Consider the following 20,361-nt stretch of genomic DNA (forward strand, 5'->3'; position numbering starts at 1 on the left):
CAGGGCATTTCGCTCGGGAATGTAATTGGCAACGTTCTCCAGCTCCTTTAGTTCCTTCCCAGGTCGATTTGGCATCCAATGACGTAAGGCCGGGTAGGTCCAGCTTTCCTAACCAGTCGGGAAACTAGTTCACACTGTGCTGCAGGGCCACAGTTCGGTTGGGGGTATGCGTGGCTCTTGTGTTTATGATGACTGCGTCTCGTTTAATTTCCTCATGCCCGCACCTTGTTGTTTCTATTGGAGGCGTCTCGGTGCCCTGTTTGATAGATACTGGCTCCATGGTGTCGACTATTACAGAGAGCTGTTTTAGGTCTGGGTTCGAACCATGGGGCCAGGATCAGTTGCAGTCATGCCACTGGTTGCAGCTCAGAGCCGCCAATGGATTAGAAATCCCTTACATAGGGTATATAGAATTGGATGTTGAACTGTGTGGTCGCATCGTATCCAAGTGCGGGATACTGGTGGTTCGTGACCCTCCAGGTGGAAGCACTAGTGTTCCCGGCATTCTGGGAATGAATGTTCTTAGTCGCTGTTACCATGAGCTTTTCGGACAGTATGGACCCACTTTATTTGAGCTACCTCTAGTGACGCAGGACGCAGAATTGGCTCAGGCTTTCCAAACCTGCCAAAAAGTAGATGGCGTTCTCACGCGTGAAGGTAATGTTAAAATTCGTGGGCGGCGAGTGTGTCGTATTCCAGGGGGCACTCTAAAATTTGTAACCGCAACTTGTGCGTCGGTATTCAGTGATAAGATTGTGCTATTCGAGCCACGTGAGACCGGGTTGCCGGCTGGTTTACTAGCCTCTCCGTCCTTAGTGCGTGTGAATGGTGGTACCGTTTGGGTACCCATCGTTAATGTTGGTGCTCTCGATGCCGTTTTATATCCCACCACTGTTCTCGGGACGTTGCGAGAAGTGTATTTGGTGGATTCCCCTACCGGGCTGACCGAGATATCACAGGTTAAGGCTCAGATCGCAACCTGTGATACAATGTCGGCGTCGGATGTGGGGCACGTCGATAATGTAGAACTGAGCGGGTTATCCGATGAGGAGCAGAAACAGGTGAGGGCACTCCTTCGGGAGTTTCAGAGTGTGTTTTCCACTGGTGACGGAGATCTGGGCTGTACTGATCTCCTGTCTCACGAAATTCCCTTAATCGATGAGACTCCAGTCCGACAGCGTTATAGGCGGATTCCACCATCTGAATACGAGTTGGTTAAGATGCATATTAGTCAGCTTTTAGACACTCAAGTGATCCGGGAAAGCTGTAGTCCATATGCGTCTCCAGTCGTATTGGTAAGGAAGAAGGACGGTAGCCTGCGCATGTGCGTAGACTACCGTCAGCTCAATGCTAAGACGCGGAAGGACTCATTCCCACTGCCTCGCATTGAGGAGACATTAGATTCCTTAACAGGGGCCCGCTGGTTTACTACATTAGATCTGGCCAGCGGGTATAATTAAGTCCCGGTTGCTGAATCTGATCGCCACAAGACTGCTTTTTGCACCCCCTGGGGGTTATATGAATGGAACCGTATGCCTTTTGGCCTTTGTAATGCACCAGGTACCTTCCAGCGCTTGATGGAGCGGCTCTTTGGCGACCAGCAACACCAGTCAGTGTTATTATATCTTGATGACATTATTGTTTATTCTTCTTCTGTGCAACACCATCTGCAGAGATTGAGGATGGTGCTGGATCGCCTACGAGCCGCTGGCCTCAAGGTTAAGTTGGAAAAGTGTGACTTTTTCAGGGAAGAGGTGCATTACTTGGGCCATGTTATATCATCCTACGGAGTGTCTACGGACCCGGGGAAGGTTGAGGCTGTGGCCCAATGGCCATGTCCTAAGACTGTGTCGGAGCTTCGAACCTTTCTGGGTTTTGTGAGCTACTACAGGCGGTTTGTAGAAGGCTTTGCCCAGGTAGCAGCTCCATTGCATCGGTTAGTAGCGGAGGCAGGTAGAGGGAAGATGAGTAGCCGGAGACAGGAATTGGGAGCGTTGTGGTCTGAATCGTGTGAACAAGCATTTCTGACATTAAAGCAGAAGCTTACCACTGCACCAGTCCTCGCATATGCTAATTTTGAGCTTCCATTTATCTTGGAGATTGATGCCAGCTATGTAGGGCTAGGGGCAGTGCTTTCCCAAGAGGTGGATGGTAAGGTTAGACCGGTGGCTTATGCTAGCCGGAGTCTTCGCCCAGCAGAGCGTAATACAGCCACATACAGTTCTATGCGGCTCGAGTTTTTGGCCCTAAAATGGGCTATGGCTGAAAAATTCCGCGAATACTTGTTGGGTCATCGCTGCATTGTACGCACCGATAATAATCCATTGAGCCACCTGGCAACTGCAAAATTGGGGGCTACCGAACAGCGCTAGCGGCTGAACTCGCGGCCTTTGATTTTGAGGTGCAATATCGGTCAGGTAGGGCCAATCAAAATGCAGATGCTTTATCGCGGTTGCCTTCTGGCGAACAGTTTGTGGAAAACAGTCAACCGGGGACAGTAGTTCCTGAACTACTGAGGCGGGCTGAGGGAGTCAGTCTGGCAGGAGCTACGGCTGTGATGGCCATGCAGGCTATGCCCGGTCGATCGGGGTCAGACCTGGTGCGACTGCAGGAGGAAGATCCCATTATTGGTGCAGCCCTTAAGTATTGGCGCCGAGGGCGAGGCCCAGGGCCCCAAGAGCGGCGACAGTTATCCAACTTGGTTTTAGTGTTGCTACGGCAGTGGGACCGTTTGGAGGAACAGGATGGCCTGTTATATCGACGGGTCTGCTGCTCAGATGGTGGTGAGAAGGTGTTGCAACTGGTGTTGCCAGCCGACACAGCCCAAGGTTCTGACTCAATTACATCAGTGTCATGGCCATCAAGGTACGGAGCGCACCTTGGAGCTGGTGCGACAGCGGTGCTACTGGCCGGGGATGTCAGCTAATGTAGCCCACTGGGTACAGCAGTGTGAGCGGTGTCAGCAGGCCAAGGAGGCTACACCAGTGGCTCGGAGCTATATGGCGCACCTGATGGCCTCCCGTCCGAACGAGATCGTGGCCCTGGACTTCACAGTCCTTGAGCCTTCGCACTGGGCAAGAAAATGTTTTGGTAATGACGGACATTTTTAGTAAATTCACCGTGGCAATCCCTACTCGGGATCAACAGGCGGTGACGGTGGCCCGTGTCTTGGTGGAGGAGTGGTTTTATAAGTTTGGGGTTCCGGGGCGGATCCATTCCGATCAGGGCCGCAACTTTGAATCCGGGCTCATTCAGCAGTTGTGTAGCCTTTACCAGGTGGGTAAGTCACGCACCACTGCATACCATCCAGCCGGTAATGGCCAGTGCGAATGGTTTAACCGGACAATGCACAATTTGCTGCGGACTTTGCCCACTGGAAGGAAGAGGGACTGGGCATCTTGTTTGTCCCAGGTGGTGTTCTGTTATAATACCACTCCCCACCAAGCCACTGGAGAAACACCTTACTTTTTAATGTTTGGGCAGGAGCCTAGACTGCCTGTGGATTTTCTGTTGGGCCGCGTGCAGGAGCCAGTGGCTGGTAGGGTCCATCATTGGGTGGAAGAGCATCAGGCTCGCCTCCAAGTGGCCACTGAGAGTGCACGGGAGAGGCTGCAATGAAGCATGACCAGCGGGTAAGGGAGCAGCCATTGACAGAAGGCCAGTTGGTCTATCTGCGAGAACATGGGTTCCTAGGACGGCATAAAATCCAGGACCTATGGAGCTCAACTGTATACCAGGTAGTTCGGGTGCCACAAGATGGTGGGTCAGTGTATACTATAGCACCAGTGTATGACCTCTCTAAAGTCCGTCATGTTCATCGGATGTCCTTAAAACCCCGTATTCAATGTACTCCGGCTCCAATTGAGTCTCCTGAGGGTCAGTCTATGCTGCCCACACCCTTAGAAGACGAATCTGAGGATGAGGACTTGGTGTATGTGGTAGAATCCCCGCTGGTTCCTCAAGGGATGTGGAAATGGTTCAAGCTCCTTCAGAAGTAAGGGTTAGTCCCACTCCTGGGGTTGAGGAACCGGGTACTAGGCCCACAGCATTGGAAAGTGAGGGTGTAGGATCGCAGTCAGAGCCGGGATCCATTGGGTTGGGACCGCCCAATCTATCTGGAAGAGCCCCAAGACGAACTGGGCGCGTTGGGGCAGGTCAGCACTCAAACCCGCACTGCTTACCACGAGCTGTAGGTGGTGAGACTAATCAGATTTCTGCCAGATCTATCTTGGGGTCTAGTTCTCTGGTTGCTTTGTTTAGGCCCTGGGATTAGTGTTCATCGTCGGGACTACGATGACTAATGGGGGGATAGATTGTGGTGATGCGATCAACCAATTTGATTATTTGTGTGGAAATGGTATGTTCCACGGGTATAAAAGGGGATGAGATTGACAGGCAACCAAGCGCACGTCACCAAGCGCGTCATCTGGGGTTTCGGAAGTGACGTAACTTCCTGTGCGTCGTGTTTATGTCTACGAGGTAAGCGCTATCAGCAGCAGTTGCATTCCAAACCTTTTTTTGTCAAACAGGGTAATTTGAGATTCGTTTAAACTTGCAGTGTGTGGCTGAGGAACATTGCGGATGTGTCAAGTGACACTTTGTCAGCTTTTCACTCGTACACGTCAAGTGTGCGGAGCGGCGTGAGTCCTATTGGCAGGTATGTGATCAGTTTCATTTATGTGTAGCGAGGCGCATCCCTTATTTTAAATCTAAAGTCTTGTATGTTTTATTAGTGTCACGGAGGTGTTGCAGCAGGCTTTTCGGGCGCCGTTGAGCTTTGCGCCCTTTCTGCATAATCGATACTGACTACTAAGCAGCTGCAGTAATGAACGCATGAAAAGGAGTGCGATTGTAAAGATTGGGTTGTTTTATTTCTTCATGTTGGTCCAGGCTTGACCCACTTTTCACTGCCTCTCAACGGATGCATGTAATATGAACTAACTATCATATCTCTACAAAGGGGGAATTGCCTTCGCGACCGGACTGACAGCGCTTCCGGTTAGTGAAAGTGCAGCTAAACTTAGCGTGTTGAGTGTTTAAGGTTTTGACTGAGGTGGGGTATTTGCATCGTATATCTTTGTATTGTCACCCCTGTTGTGTTATTCTTTGTTTGTTTGATTTTCTTTCGTGGTTTTTCTGAAGTTGTGGTTTGTAAACTCCTATTTGGGGTTTTTGTATGATTTGATTTATTTTGTAAATGTGATGTTTTATATGACGCTTTGGTGCTGCCTATAATTGTTAATGAGAGCCGCTATTATCAGGTGATGCTAACTCCTCTGGCAGCGGCGTTTTTATAAATCATAGTGTGCTGTTTGTATGTGTGTAGTTGGTGTATTTGTCTAATGTTGTTGTTCTTCTCCCTTCAGAATTGGGGTACCAGTGCTAGCCGGTGTCTGCGGTGTGTGGTGGTGGTGGTACAGCTGTTGACTTGTAGTGATCACAATTGGGTTTGTGGTGTGGTGTTGTGAGAGAACATGAGTGCGTGCTGTGTTTAGCTAAAAAGGCAGGACAAAGTCCCCAGTTCTGAAGTGGTAAAACAAGAGTGTGCATGGATGAATGATGTTGTGATTTATTGTACTCTTTTAAATTTTTGCATAGTAAAATGAATCATGTATTTTTAATGTGTTCTGAATAAATTGTGTGAAATATTTCCTGTTGTCTGATATCTGTCTCAGCCACTACGTATTTGCGTGCTTTTTAGTACTTTTGGGTCCCTGGCCCATTTCCAGGGTGGCGTAGTCCATTTACTGCCATATTTGGTATTGGTTAAACACTCCTACATGCCACATAAGTAAGAAGCAGTAGTTTGTAGTGGGTTTGAAACTTAACAGGAAGCCAGTGTAGGGATGAGAAGATTGGGGTTATATGATCATATTTTCTTGACCTTGTGAGAACTCTGGCTGCTGCATTCTGAACTAACTGAAGCTTGTTTATTAATGATGCAGGACATCCACCTAGTAATGCATTACAATAGTCTATTCTGGAGGTCATGAACACATGGTCGAGCTTCTCTGCATCAGATATAGACAACATGTTTCTTAGCTTAGAAATATTTTTATGGTGGAAGAAGGCTGTTTTTGTAACTTGGTTGATATGATTTTTAAAAGATAAGTTGCTCTAAAATAACTCCCAGGTCTTTTACTGTTGAACTAGTGGTTACAGAACATTCGTCTAGATGCAAGTTGAGATGCTGGAGCTTCTGTGTACTGTTTTTTGGGCCGATGAGTAAAATCTCTGTCTTATTAGAATTTAATAGTAGAAAGTTATGTGTCATTCAGTCTTTTAATTCTTTAACACACTCAATTATCCAAGCCAGAAGAGCTGAAGTTTTGAAGAAGCTCTGACACTCAATTTGGCCCTTGTCAAATTCTAATTTCTAATTCTCTCATTTTTTTCTGGTTCTAATACATCAGCCTTGAGGACAAAATGTTTATTTGCTGCCTAATATATCCCACCCACTAACAGGTGCCATGATCAAGGAGGCAGTTGATCAGTTTTAGTAGCACTAACACACCTCAATGCCTTTCTAAGAGCTCTTTCTGGTATCAGGTAGAATAAGTTGGCGATTTGTCTTCTATCAGGTTAAATGTCTCATGCAAACTACTTGTGCATATTTACTTACTCTAAACAGGATTACTGAAACTCAAAGCAGATGAAAATCACTTCCACCCAGAAGGTTGTGTACGAGTTGGAGGCCTGCAAGGAAAAAACAAGTGACATTTGTGTTTAGTATCTAATTAAAGTGAGGAATTAGTTTAGTTTCATTAAAACTAAACTTCTGCTTGGCAGCTCAGAAGGATTTGCATGGAGGAAAAGATCCTCTGTCTGTCCGCTCTCTGTCTTATCTGCAACCTTTTACAGGTTAGTCAGTGGCTGATTTTAATTTTGTAGAACCAAGAACAGAAGGCATGTGGCAGAATATATGTTCACATTCAACATTTCCATTTTTCTTAACAAGGAATGAAAGTAAACACCCTTTAAAACCTTTGCAACATTCTTCAGCATATGGCTGTTTTTTTGATAATATGGACAATAAACAGGCTTTACATGTTTCATGTACATATTTGAAACCTTAAAGCTGTACACTACCCTATGTCAGACTTGGCCTTAGATGTGGTGCACCACAATTCAGCATCCATGCAAAGTATCTAAGCAAACTACTTATCAGACTCATTCTTTTGGTTGAATGCAATGGTATTATACACTATACATTCTTTACAGCTCTACCATCCTGAATTAGGAGAAATTTTATTCCATTATATAAAACGTAGGTAGCTCATTTCTGTAGGGAGAAAACTAATGTCTAAAGAGCATGCCAGCCTATCCTGTAGTTTTTTATTTAATTTTTTAGGCTGTTTTAGATTCTGACTTTACAAATGTTCTACATTGCCCTGTTTACTGGAAGGAAGGACTATTATCTGGAAGGAAGGACTATTTTTCAGACTGTGTTTTTGCCTTTGCCCACACTGCTCTGTCTGTCAGCTGTGAACTTTAAAATGGTTTTGAACTTTGAACTTTTCTGCCTCCTCCCTCCATTAAAGACTGTTTGATTATACTCTGGATGCATCCTGCATTTTGGTCCTCCAGTTGCATTCCTGACAGCAATGTCCAGTCAAAGCATTTTAAATGGTCACTGCAGAAAACAGAGTTGTTCGCTCACTGTGCACTCACTGAATTCTGAATCTGCATTCGCAATTTTGTTCAATGATCAAAAAGGACATTATAACAGAGTTTTTTTGGTGCAAGGTATATGACTCACATTAGACACAGGTCATTGACTGTAGTAGTTATTATTTCTTGCTTTTTTGCCACTGAAATAAAAAAAATGTAATCCGTAAAAATCAGTAAACAAATTCATGAATGCTTCCTAGTTAAATTTATGTATAACCAGAATAGGACTTGTGTTTTTCTAGCTAGATTATAACGCTAATGATCCTAATAAAAATATAACCTGTTGAAATGTAAGTAGGTATAAGTATAACATTCTGTTATATCAAATTTAACTGTGTTATGTTAAGGTGATAGTTCAGTTGTTTTGAAACAGAGTTGTATAAGTTGCTTGTTCCTAATCAGTGTTATTTATACACTGGACAAAATTATAGCTCATGAAAAATGGGGATGTGACAACAGGCCTCCACGCAACCATCAGCAAGGTGCGGAAGGACGGCGCTGAGGTGGCACATCCCAGCGCAGCAAACAAGGAGGCGTGCTGTCATTACAAAACACGGCTGGAGCTCAATTTGAGTGGCGGCTCTTCACTGACTTCAAGCCCGGTAAGGCTTATAAACAGCAGCCGGGACGACAGTGAGTTGGAGAACCTTGGGCTCCCAATTAATGGCGGCTCTCTTTCTCTCATTACAGGCTGCAGATGGAAGTTGCGGAAGAGGAGTGAAGAGGAGTGAGTGAGGGATGACTCCTCAGCCACGTGGCAGGAAGACCCTGATCCCTACGAGCAGATGGTGATGGCGGCAGATTAAGCACACCGGGCAGGACCTGAGGCATCAGAGCGGGGCGAGAACGCCACTACAGCCACTCCTCACCTTCTTTCCCGGGCACCAGAACACTATTCCTCTTCTCTTTTAACCTCAGTTCTGGTCCCAAATAAAGACACCTCAACTCAATTTAACTCTCCCGTGTCTGTGTTCAGCCCGGCATCGTGCGAGTCGCCACAGTGGTGGAGAATCCAGGCACGAGCACAGACAGGCGGTTTCCCACATGATTGACCCTTTTGCCATAATGCATGGACGCTGGGCATAAATGCTGCTGAAGGTAAGTTCAGAGCTGAGGCAGGGGTGATGTAACAACGGGCCTCCACCTCAGATGCCAAAAGTGGCAAGCACTCCGAAGGCGACCATCATCGGCCACACGGCAGGAAGACCCTGACTCCTACGAGCAGATGGTGATGGCAGCAGAGTGCTCGTCCAAACAGATAAAGTGCTGAGCACTGTGTGCTGCAGGTAATACACTGGCTGGGCATAAATACATCATACAAACCCACGTCAAAGAATTGCATTTAAATATGTAAATGTGTTCCTTTAATTAAAAATAACTAGTGTAAGATTTATTTCTCCTTGTACTTTTTGAACTACAGCAGAAAAAGTGGAGGACGACATTAAGGCTTGCCCAATGGAGCACCACTCATCTCCGCTTCATATCTCACCTCAGCATGTGTCTAAAGCATGTGAAATGAGCTAGGCCTTTAGGGGAACCAGCAGCACAGTTTAGGTGCATACCAGGAGCCAGGGCAAAAGACATAGCATGTCAGCTCAGGTTTAGCATAGGTTTTATTGATAGCTTTCACATAGAAGCTAATGATATACACCTAGTCAGAAGTTACAAGCATTGAAGAGATGTGTAATCTAGCAAAGGAAATGTCCAATACTATACTATGCTTTGGCTTCATCCCACTGCAGCATGGTGATGTAGCTTACAGTGTAGAGAAAGTTTTTAGAAAATTAGCTTAGGCCAGCTTTACTTAGCATTTAAATAGCTTATGCCAATATTATCTAGCATTACTAAGCATTCAGCCTTAATTTCAGCATTATTAATCTCAGTAGTGTGGCCTAACAGTGTATTATATAGAGATACTTAGATATGAAATATGATCGAGCTTTACATTCTAACCCAGCCATTAGGGTTGCACAAGTCAGTGCACTCTTAGTGCCGGTCCCAAGCCTGGATAAATAGGGAGGGTTGTGTTAGGAAGGGCATCCAGCATAAAACATGCCAATTCAAATATGCGGATCACGAAAGAGAAATTTATACCGGATCAGTCGAGGCCCGGGTTAACAACGACTGCCACAGGTATCGTTAGCCAACAGGGTACCGGTGTAAATTGTGCTACTGTTGGCTAAAGGAGGAGAAGGAGAGAAGGAAGCCGTCTACAGAGACAGCAGGAAAAGGAGAAGTGGAGGAGAGTGGAGGTTCGGGTTGGTACTTTAAATGTTGGTACTATGACTGGTAAAGGGAGAGAGGGAGCTGATATGATGGAGAGGAGAAAGGTAGATATGCTGTGTGTACAGGAGACCAAGTGGAAAGGGAGTAAGAGCAGGAACATTGGAGGTGTTTAAACTGTTCTATCACGGTGTGGATGGAAAGAAAAATGTTGTAGGGGGGATTCTGAAGGAAGAGTACAGTGAGAATGTAGTGGAGGTGAAGAGAGTTTCTGATGGTGATAAACGTGAAGCTGGAAGCTGAAGGGGCAATGATAAATGTCATCAGTGCTTATGCTCCACAAGTGTGTTGTGAGATTGAGGAGAAGGAAAAATTCTGGAGTAAGTTAGATGAAGTGGTAAAAAGGTGAACCTAGGAATGAAAGATTGCTGATTGAGATAAACACAGGTAATGAGGAGGTGATGGTAGGTATGGCTTTAAGGAGAGGAATGTGGAAGGGCAGATGGTGGTAGATTTTGCTAAAAGGATGGAAATGGCAGTGGTGAACACTTATTTTAAGAAGGAGGATCATAGGGTAACGTATAAGAGTGGAGGAAGGTGCACACAGGTGGACTATGTTCTATGTAGGAGATGCAACCTGAAGGAGATTGGAGACTGTAAGGTGTTGGCAGGGGACAGTGTAGCTAGACAGCATTGGATGGTGGTCTGTAGGATGGTTTTGGAGGTGAATAAGAAGAGTGAAAGAAGAAGTGAAGACTGAAAGAAGAATAAGATGGTGGAAACTGAAGGAGGAAGATTTAGATTAGATTAAATTAGATTAGATTAGATTAGATTAGATTAGATTCAACTTTATTGTCATTACACATGTACAAGTACAAGGCAACGAAATGCATTTTGGGTCTAACCAGAGTGCAATAACAGCAAGTGCAGGATATACAGTGTTACATGATTTGCATAAGTTAAATAGAATTGAATATAGGATTATTAACAGTAATTTACAGATGTATATGTACTATGAATATACAGGTGAATATATATCTACTATAAATATGAATATAATATACAGATGAATATAATATACAGGTGGATAGATATGTACTATGAACAATAATATACAGATGAGTATATATGTACTACTGACATGATTTACAAATGCCTATTACTATAAACAGAGCTTTACAAAAGGATGTGAACGGTGAACATAATATGTTGCTATTATTATAAACAGAAGAACGGGTATATATACAGTGGTTGTCATGGTGCGAGTGAAACGGGAGGCATAAGCTGGAGTACAGCTCGCTCAGGTTTTATTGACAAGAGTGAGGAATAAAGATATACACAAACAGACACACACACACACGCACGCACACACACGCGCACAAACACACACGCACTCACGAACACACAAGTCCTTGCGAGAGTCCGAGGTGTGCTTGGGGAGAAGCGTAGCTGATCCGAAATGCGCGGGGAGGAGAAACGCAACCGGTACCGGATGGTAGAATCCGAATGGAACGGAATGGAACGGAAACCATAGAGTACTGCATGCAACCGTGAAACCATGCAGCAGTACGTAACATCTAACACATTTAATAACAAACGGCGGGTGAATGTGAGAGAGGAGTTTATGTAGGAGCGGGGTGGAGTGATGATGAGCTTCAGGTGTGCATAGTTACGCCTGGAGCTCCAGAAAGAGCGGAGGCATGGGTGACAACGAGCTCCAGGTGTGCGTGGTTATGCCTGAAGCTCTAGGGAGAGTGGAGGCATAGAGAGCCACCAAAGGGGGCATGGCAGGTGAATCCCTGACATTACCCCCAGAGGGGGCGGCACCTGACGCCCCAAACCCACAGATGCCCGGAGGGCCAGGGCACTCGGAGGAGTACCCTGGTGTCCATCCAGGGTTGAAAGGGACCTGGTCAGAACCGCCTGTAGCAGAGACATCTTCAGCGGAGGCGGAGAGACGGCTCCGGCATAGGACAGGGACCAAGCTGCGCCCGCAGCGGAGTCCAGAGGCTGAGCTACCTCCCCGGCAGAGACTAGAGACCGAGTGATGTACTCGGCGGCAATCAGGGGCGGATTGACGCCCACTGGGGAGGGCTGGAGCGGAGTGATGTCCAGCACGGAGGACAGGAGCGTAACGATGTCCACCCCGGAGACCCGGAATGGAGTAACGCCTTCAGCGGAGACCTGGACGGAAGGGGTACCAACCACGGAGGTCAGGAGCGGAGCTATGTCCATAGCGGAGATCGGAGAATGAGTAATGCACTGTGGTGTCCAGAGGCCGAGTGACGCCCACGGCGGAGATGAGGAACGCAGTGACACCTTCGTCCGGGGCTGTGAGCCATGACGACGCCTTCAGAGAAACGTGGGAGTGCTTTGTCATCCTCCGAGGGACCTGGAGGAGAGACGTCGCCCGGAAAGGGACACGGAGGTGTTACGTCGGCCGGAGAGTGCCCTGGAGGCGAAACGTCACCTGGAGCTGAGGCGTGACTTCACCTTCAGATGGTCTAGGAGGTGTGGCTTCGCCTTTTGGGAGACTTGGGGCTGAGACGTCTTCGTCAGAGGAGCTATTAGGCGAGACGCCGCCTTTGGAGGAGCTCTTAGGCGATGCGCTACCAACGGAGGAGCACGGGGGCGAGACGTCGCCGACGGAGGAGCACGTGGGCGAGACGTTGCCGACGGAGGAGCACGGGGGCGAGACGTCGCCGACGGAGGAGCTCAGGAGAGAGAGTTCACTGACGGAGGAGCTCCGGAGAGAGACGTCGCCATCGGAGGAGCTCGGAGGAGAGACGCCGCCTTCGGAGGAGCTCAGAGGTGAGACGCCGCCATCGGAAGAGCTCGGAGGCGAGACGTCGCCATCGGAAGAGCGCGGAGGCGAGACGTCACCATCGTGGGAGCTCGGAGGCGGGACGTCGCCATCGGAGGAGCTCAGAGGCCAGACGTCGCCATCGGAGGAGCTTGGGGCTGTGGTGTCGCCCTCAGAAGAGTCTGGGACCGCGATATCCCTGCCAGATGGCTCTGGAAGCGACCTGGGGTTGTCCAAGGAACTGTGGGTTACCATGCCACCTTCATAGGTGGTCGGAGGCGATATGACCTCTTGTGACCAGGCGGCGGTACGACATGTTAATATTAACATGATAACATGATATGATATCATAAACAGCAGCTATGCTAATTTCTCTCCACTGCTTCTCTTTCTCTCCCCATCCCGAGGCATCCTGAGGTTGTAAAGGATAAGTGATAATCTGAGGCGCTCTTGGGAGAATGCGCATTGGTAGAGAAAAACCACACCACCGTCAACAAACCTGAGTGAACATGTGAAAGTGAGAAGACAATCAGAGGCCAATAACAGTCATTTAGCACCTTAACTAGCGCTGTCTCTGTGCTATGATGAGGCCGAAATCCTGACCGATACATTTCATAAATGTTATTCCTCAGTGGATGTGAGCAGAACTGCTGTGCTACAACCTTTTCTAAAATTTTGGAGATAAAGGGGAGGTTTGATATTGGACTGTAGTTGGACAGCTGACAGGGTGAAGGTCAGGTTTCTTAATTAGGGGGTTGATAACTGCAGTTTGAAGGATGTAGGTACATAACCAGTGCTAATAGAAGAGTTTATTATTTTAAAACAGGTTTCAATTCCCTAGTAGGAAATTGTAGGCAAGGGATCGAGAATGCAGGTTGATGATTTTGATGAGGAAATAAATGAAATGAAGTCGGTCTCTTGAATAGGAGTAAAACTTTGTAATTGATGGTCTGTTATAATGACACTGCTGTCTACAGGGTTATTTATAAAATAGTTTGGATTTATTTTAATCGTCTGGATTTCTTGCCTGATGTTTTCAACTTTATTATTAAAAAAGGTCATCACGTGCATTACGCAAATAAATCATTACTAGGTTTAGAGTTAGGGTGTGCATGTGAGTGCAGTGCTTTTATGTTCTGTTAATTTTGCTGCAGTACAGAATGAAAAACTAGGATTCTGCTTGTTATTTTCTATGAGGGAGGAGAAATATGCTGATCAGCAGCACTAAGAGATTTTCTAGAACTCAGGAGATTCTCCTTCCATGCTATTTGAAATACTGTTTATTTTGTTTAACGTCATTTAAGTTCTAATTTCCGAGTGGTCAGTTTTAAGGTGTGTGTATGATCATTATACCACTGTGCTGATTTTTTCTCCCTGATGATTTTGGTCTTAAGGGGAGCTTCATCATCTAGAGTGTAACAGAACATTGATTCTAGGTATTCGGTGGCCCAGTCGAGCTCTGCGGGGTCAGACGGAGATCTATTTAATATCGTAATTTCTGGAAGATTATTGATAAAACGTGCTGCTGTAGCTGACGTGAACGTGTTTAACGTTGTAACGTGGTGAGGTACTAATGCAATGACTGAGGCAGATTTTAAAAGAGATGAGATAATGATCTGGAATAGCTTCAGACTGTGGAATTATGACTAATTTTTTTTTTTATTATTATTATTATCCAAATGTTAACAACAAATCGAGAGTGTGTCCACCACTATGAGTGGGTCCTATAACATTCTCATTAATTCCAACTGAATTTAGAATGGACACAACTGTGGCTCTTAAGGAGTCTTCCTGATTATCAAAATGAATATTAAAGTCACCAACAATTAATGCTTTGTCTAAAGAAGTTGCTAAATTTGTGATGAAATCTGCAAATTCTATGAGAAAATCAGAGTCGGGCCCCTGGGGGTCTATGAATAATAATAAATGGAATTGACTGCTGGACCTACTTTTTGACAATGAATATTTTATGTTGTTGTAAAGAACATTTTAGTCTTTTGTGTGATTATTATAATAAATAGCTGTGACTCCGCCTCCTCTGCCATTTAGATGGGGTTGGTGTATGTAACTATACCCAGGAGGACTCGCTTCATTCAATGTTACATATTCATTCGTTTCAATCCATGTTTCTGTAAAACGCATTATTTTAAACTCCTGGTCGGTAATAATTTTGTTTATAGCCAGCACTTTTGACATGAGAGATCTAATATTCAGCAATCCTATCTTTAGATCAGAGGTGCTGCTTTGCATTCAGTCATATTTAATTTAATCTTAATCAGGTTACTTAAACAGACTTTCTGAGAAATCCAAAATTATGGTTTAGATCGGGGGACAGACACAGTCTCAATTCGGTGGATCCTGAGTGACGACTCTGTGCAGCTAGCAGATGGTTGGTTTCACCTGTCTGTCTGCTCCCTGGCCTTGGCTCTGGACAGTCACTTGTTAATTAGTGCTGTTCTGAGACTATGACCTATACTACAAGAAATGGGAGCAGCACCTTCCCGAGTGGGATGGATACCGTCCCACCCTAACAGGCCAGCCTTGCCCTCAAAATTGCTCCAATTAATAATGAAGCCCACATTGTTTTTGGAGCACCACTCAGACATCCAGCAGTTGAGCGACCATAACCTGCTGTAGGCTCACATCGCCATGTCACATTGGGATGGGGCCAGAGCATGTTACTGCATCGGACATGGCCTTCGCTAATTTACACACCTATATAATATTAGTCTTAGTAACCTTTGAATGTCAAAGGCATATATCACTAGCTCCTGTGTGAACTTAGAGAACCTGTGCTTTTCTAAAAACCTAAGATGACTTGCTATGTCCGGCACCCAGGCTCCCAGTATACACATGACCTGTGCTCCTGGTGCCCCTAAAGGTCTAGCTAATTTCATGTGCCTCAGAATAGAGTCTTCTAAAACCAGAGCTAAATCTTCGATGCAAAATCTAAATGCTTGGGAGTAACAACCGGCAGTGGTTTGGGTGGGGGGAAGGCGAGGCAGTGGCCAAAGCAATGCACAACCCAATCCAGTATACGCCCGGTCATCCAGTCTACACATGGGTTGTGTTTCCGTAGCCAAGGGAACCCAAGCATGATGGGGGCTTGTGGCTAGGAGATGATCAGGAAGGAAAGCCACTCCTGATGTCGTTTCCCCACTGACATGAGTAGAGGATTGGTGCAGTGAGTGGCCTGGTCTAAAAGGCTGCCGTCCAGGGTCTGATTAGTTCAATGGGGACTTGTAGTTGCTTGGCAAGCTTGAGGCTGATGAACTCGGCGTCGGCCCCCGAGTCAAAGAAGGCAGCCAATTCCGTGCCTGCCTGAACGTGGACCAAGATGGTGGGTTTGGAGAGAGTGGGCGAAGAGGGGCTCATAGGTGCTTCCTCCTTGCCTTTTACTAACAACGCTCCTGGTGGCACTCCCTTATGCACCGATCGATGTGTGTACCCAAGGAGATCAGAAAATCCAGATCCCGGGGTGGATCATGAGCGGCGAGTTCTTCCATAACAGCATAGGAGAGGCCCTGGAGGAAAGTATCATTAAGTGTCGTGTGATCCCATCCGCTGTCAATGGCCTGGGTCCGGAAGTCAGCCACGAACTCTGCCACAGAGCGATGTGACCTCCTGGAGTGTTTAAAGGCTCTGGCATGGAGAAGCTGATGCTGGATCTGTGGTGATCACAAATGCTGAGCTCATAAAACTCGGAGCTACTAACCATATAGACTGTATAAGACTGCAGAAAGAACATCACTTATAATCTTATACTCCAGTAATCATGTTAGTTCTCACTGTCCAGTGTTCTTTATTGTTGAAAGATTTATAATCAAACTCTTGATGTCACCCAGATGAGGATGGGTTCCCTTTTTGAGTCTGGTTCCTCTCAAGGTTTCTTCCTCATAACATCTAAGGGAGTTTTTCCTTGCCACAGTCGCCACGGCTTGCTCATCAGGGACAAATTCACACCATTCACCATCACTGTTGATTTGTGTAAAGCTGCTTTGAGACAATGTCTGTTGTGAAAAGCGCTATACAAATAAACTTGACTTGACTTGGCCGAAAACAGGGAGTGGGGCAGCAGAGCTCCTGTGGGAAATCCCATGATTCCCTGCAGAGAGGTTTTGAATCTGGTGCTCCTGCGCTGCTTGTCGGCAAGACACAGCAGTTAAAGCAGCGCAAGTGGCAGGTACATCCGCACGATCCATGTTGGCCAGATTGTTTTGTCAGCTATTCAGGTTTAGAATCCAAGGTGGATGCTGTGACGGTGCTGGGAGCAGGAAGAGCCGCGAGCGTGCAGAGAGCGAGAAGAGCCGATTCTGAGCCGATTCAGTGGGCAGAGTCAGTAAGCCGAAGCTTCCAGAGCACGAGGATGCCGAGCCAGAAGTCGGAGCGTGTTCAGTGCGAGCAGAGCCGATCCGGGAACCGGAGCGTGTGGAGCATGAGCAGAGCAGAGCCGAGATCCATAACGCTGAGGAGAGAGTCGGGAAAACAGCCGTGGTCGGGAAGCCGTAGGACAGAATAGTTAGGCGGAAACAGGTCGGGGACAGAGAGTTAAATTAAACTGGGAAAGAAAAAAAAAAAAAACACTGGACTGTAATCAGGGCAAGCCTTGAAAACAATCTGGCACTGATTGGAGGTTTCTGCCGTCCTTATATGTGTTTAAAAGATGGACGCCATTTCCGTGTAGTAGGTTGCAAGGGGGAGGTTCCTCGGTGGTGGAGGCGGCAATGCCGGAAGTGCTCAAGCGGGCTGACAAAAAAATGGAAAATCTTTACCTAGCACCACATCATAGGGTAGTTTGTCAACCACACCTATCCTCAATAAATATGGCTGGTTATCCACAACTACGATTATGTCAGCTGTTGGGTAAATATTTTCTCCCCCACGTATGTGTGACATTCGGGCACGTCCAATTTGTTCCCGAAAATCGAGAGATTTAGGACATGGAAGATTTTAACAATAAAAGGTAAGAGCTAGATTTAAGAATGTTACTAGTAGAAACCGACTATGCCACCCCTTTATATAACCCTTTATAAAGAAAGCACAAGGCACTCAGGTTCGTCTACAGCTGAGACAGAGGTATAATACACACAGTTTATTAAGAACCTTTAAAATTACATAACACCATACATATTATACCACACAAGAATGCTTGAACTCCAGGGCTGGGGACCTTACTCTAATGATCTCCTATCCACAGCAAACACACGTGCACTCATACGACAATGGCTCTCAGTTCCTCACTTCCTAATTACAGAGAAATAAGCACAAAATTAGCATCTTTTGACATCAAATATTAATACCCAACAGTTAACCAACTTACCGGTTCAACCAGGTCGCGATGTGCTGCAAAACTCTAAACAAGGAAGTGGGATGATTTTAACCTGATAATGGCTGGATTCCTTAATCCACACTAAAGGAAAAAAAACAAACCACCCTTAAAACCCATTCCACACAATCAGGCTTCCAAACAGGCATGACAACTAAGTCCTTACCACACGAACCTCTCCCAGCTGCGCACTCCTACCAGCCACCGACTGCTCCTTTTATAGACCCACTAATTTGATAAGCGAAACCTGGCCATCATTACAATTGCTCCGCCCAACCATGTGACTGTTCCCACTACCACATATACATCCCAAACATATTGTATATCCATAATTCAACATTTCACAACTCAACAAGTGAGACTTCACCAATGTGTGGGTGTGACAGTTACTGGTACAATGTGTCTATGTTTTTCAATGTGGTTCAACAATTCACAATCATCTCTAGGAACAGAACACATGTTCTGTAGGTTTTCTCAGGGGGTGAAAATGTGCCTTATGCCCAGGTTGCTGGCTGTAAAAACAGATCAAGGGCGCAACAACAGTAGACTAATTCCCTGCTAGCCCTGCAGTGTTATCATTGGGCTCCTCTATTTTACCCTTGACCACAGTACCCTTGTTGATCCACGATGTTTCCCTATGCGCAGCCAGGTACCTCTCTGCCAACCTTGCCACTTCCTCACCAGTCTTAGGTTGATTTTCTTTGACCCAAACCCTTACGTCTGAGCGAAGTATCCATAAATAGTGTTTGAGGATGATGGTCCCCCATTTGATCCTTAGGCTTAGTCTCTGGTTGCATCCATCTCTTTTACACACCTTTTATACAATTGTAGGTCTCTCTAACACTCTCCCTGGATGGTACTGTAAGGGTTCTGAATCGCTGGCAATAAGTCTCTGTCACGTTGTACTTAGCTAGTACTGCTGCCTATTTGTCTCTGTAATCACCAACTCTCTATTCATCCCTCCCAGCATATGCCCCTAAGCCAAAAAATAACATTATTATCTTACACAAGACATGTATGGTTCTCTATATTACAGAATTGGGATCGACAGAGTGATGAGAAAAGTATGCAGGAGTAATAAAGGATGGAGATGGAAATGTGTTGACTAGTGAGGAGAGTGTGTTGAGAAGATGGAGGGAGTATTTTGAGCAACTGATGAATGAGGAAAATGAGAGAGAGAAGGTTGGATGGTGTGGAGATGGTGAATTAGGAAGTGGATAGGAATAGTGAGGAGGGAGTGAGAGCAGCAATTGCGAGTGGAAAGTCGGTTGGACCAGATGACATACCGGTAGAAGCATGGAGATGTTTAGGAGAGATGCAGTGGAGTTTTCAACCAGGTTGTTCAACAAGATCCTGGAAGGTGCGAAGATGCCTAAGGAATGGAGAAAGAGTGTGCTGATCTTTAAAAATAAGGGAGATGTGCAGACCTGCAGTAACTACAGGGGAATAAAGTTGATCAGTCACACCATGAAGTTATGGGAAAGAGTACTGGAAGCCAGGCTGAGAGAAGAGGTGACCATCTGTGAGCAACAGTATGGTTTCATGCCGAGGAAACGCACCACAGATGCATTATTTGCTTTGAAAATGTTGATGGAGAAGTATAGAGAAGGTCAGAAGGAGCTGCATTGTGTGTTTGTGGATTTAGAGAAAGTGTACGACAGAGGAGTTGTGTTATTGTGGAGAGAGGAGTTGTGGTATTGTATGAGGAAGTCAGGTGTGTCAGAGAAGTATGTGAGGGTGGTGCAGAACATGTATAAGGACAGTGTGACAGCAGTGAAGTGTGCAGTAGGAACAACAGACTGGTTCAAGGTGTAGCTTGGACTGCATCAAGGATCAGTTCTGAGCCCTTTCCGGTTTGCAGTGATGATAGACAGGTTGAAGGACGAGTTCAGATAGGAGTCTCTGTGGACTATGATGATTGTCATTGTAGGATCAAAGAATTCATACATTGAACCATCATAACTCGAGGATTACCTGTATAATGTATTTTTCAACATAATATCAACAATATAATTAACATTTATTTAATAGGTGCAGTAGTAAGAGTGAGTGCCCTGAGATGTGAGTGAGGAGTAATTTTAATACATTTATTTAGGTTTACTGAGTTCTGACGTCAGCTTTTGGATGCTGGATTTCTTTATGTAAATAAACCTTGGGATCTCATTTGTGTTCTGGGCAATTTACGTACTTTTCTTTTTCAAAGATGCAGGAATTTGGGATTGTGTAGTCTGATGCATGGCACTGGAATGAGCAATGATAAAAGAAAGTGTGCGGGATCTTTGTTCTTGTCAGGTGTATAAAGAAACACACTGCCTTTTTTTTTTTTTTTACAACCACT

The 20,361-nt window shown here is 45.8% G+C and overlaps 1 protein-coding gene and 2 long non-coding RNA genes across 3 annotated transcripts; 2 read left to right on the top strand and 1 right to left on the bottom strand.

Moving 5' to 3' along the window:
* Positions 1-219: 219 nt before the first annotated feature.
* On the top strand, positions 220-1,460 carry LOC124395501. The gene has a single exon (XM_046864035.1). It carries the CDS (start codon positions 279-281, stop codon positions 1,458-1,460), a length of 1,182 nt encoding a protein of 393 aa, XP_046719991.1. The 5' UTR covers positions 220-278.
* A 5,051-nt stretch (positions 1,461-6,511) lies between these two features.
* On the top strand, positions 6,512-8,621 carry LOC124395506. Its single transcript, XR_006927633.1, has 3 exons — positions 6,512-6,861; positions 8,103-8,273; positions 8,362-8,621. It is a non-coding gene; the product is annotated as an uncharacterized LOC124395506 (long non-coding RNA).
* A 9,130-nt stretch (positions 8,622-17,751) lies between these two features.
* On the bottom strand, positions 17,752-18,314 carry LOC124378192. Its single transcript, XR_006924174.1, has 3 exons — positions 18,190-18,314; positions 18,018-18,107; positions 17,752-17,941 (listed from the first exon to the last, which is right to left on the bottom strand). It is a non-coding gene; the product is annotated as an uncharacterized LOC124378192 (long non-coding RNA).
* Between the last annotated feature and the right edge of the window lie 2,047 nt (positions 18,315-20,361).

Source organism: Silurus meridionalis, chromosome 2 (genome assembly GCF_014805685.1).
Source record: "Silurus meridionalis isolate SWU-2019-XX chromosome 2, ASM1480568v1, whole genome shotgun sequence".
Taxonomy (NCBI): Eukaryota; Metazoa; Chordata; class Actinopteri; order Siluriformes; family Siluridae; genus Silurus; species Silurus meridionalis.

Excerpts from the sequence above, each read along its gene's own strand:
- LOC124395501 (XM_046864035.1), top strand. The coding sequence starts at position 279 with ATGGTGTCGACTATTACAGAGAGCTGTTTTAGGTCTGGGTTCGAACCA.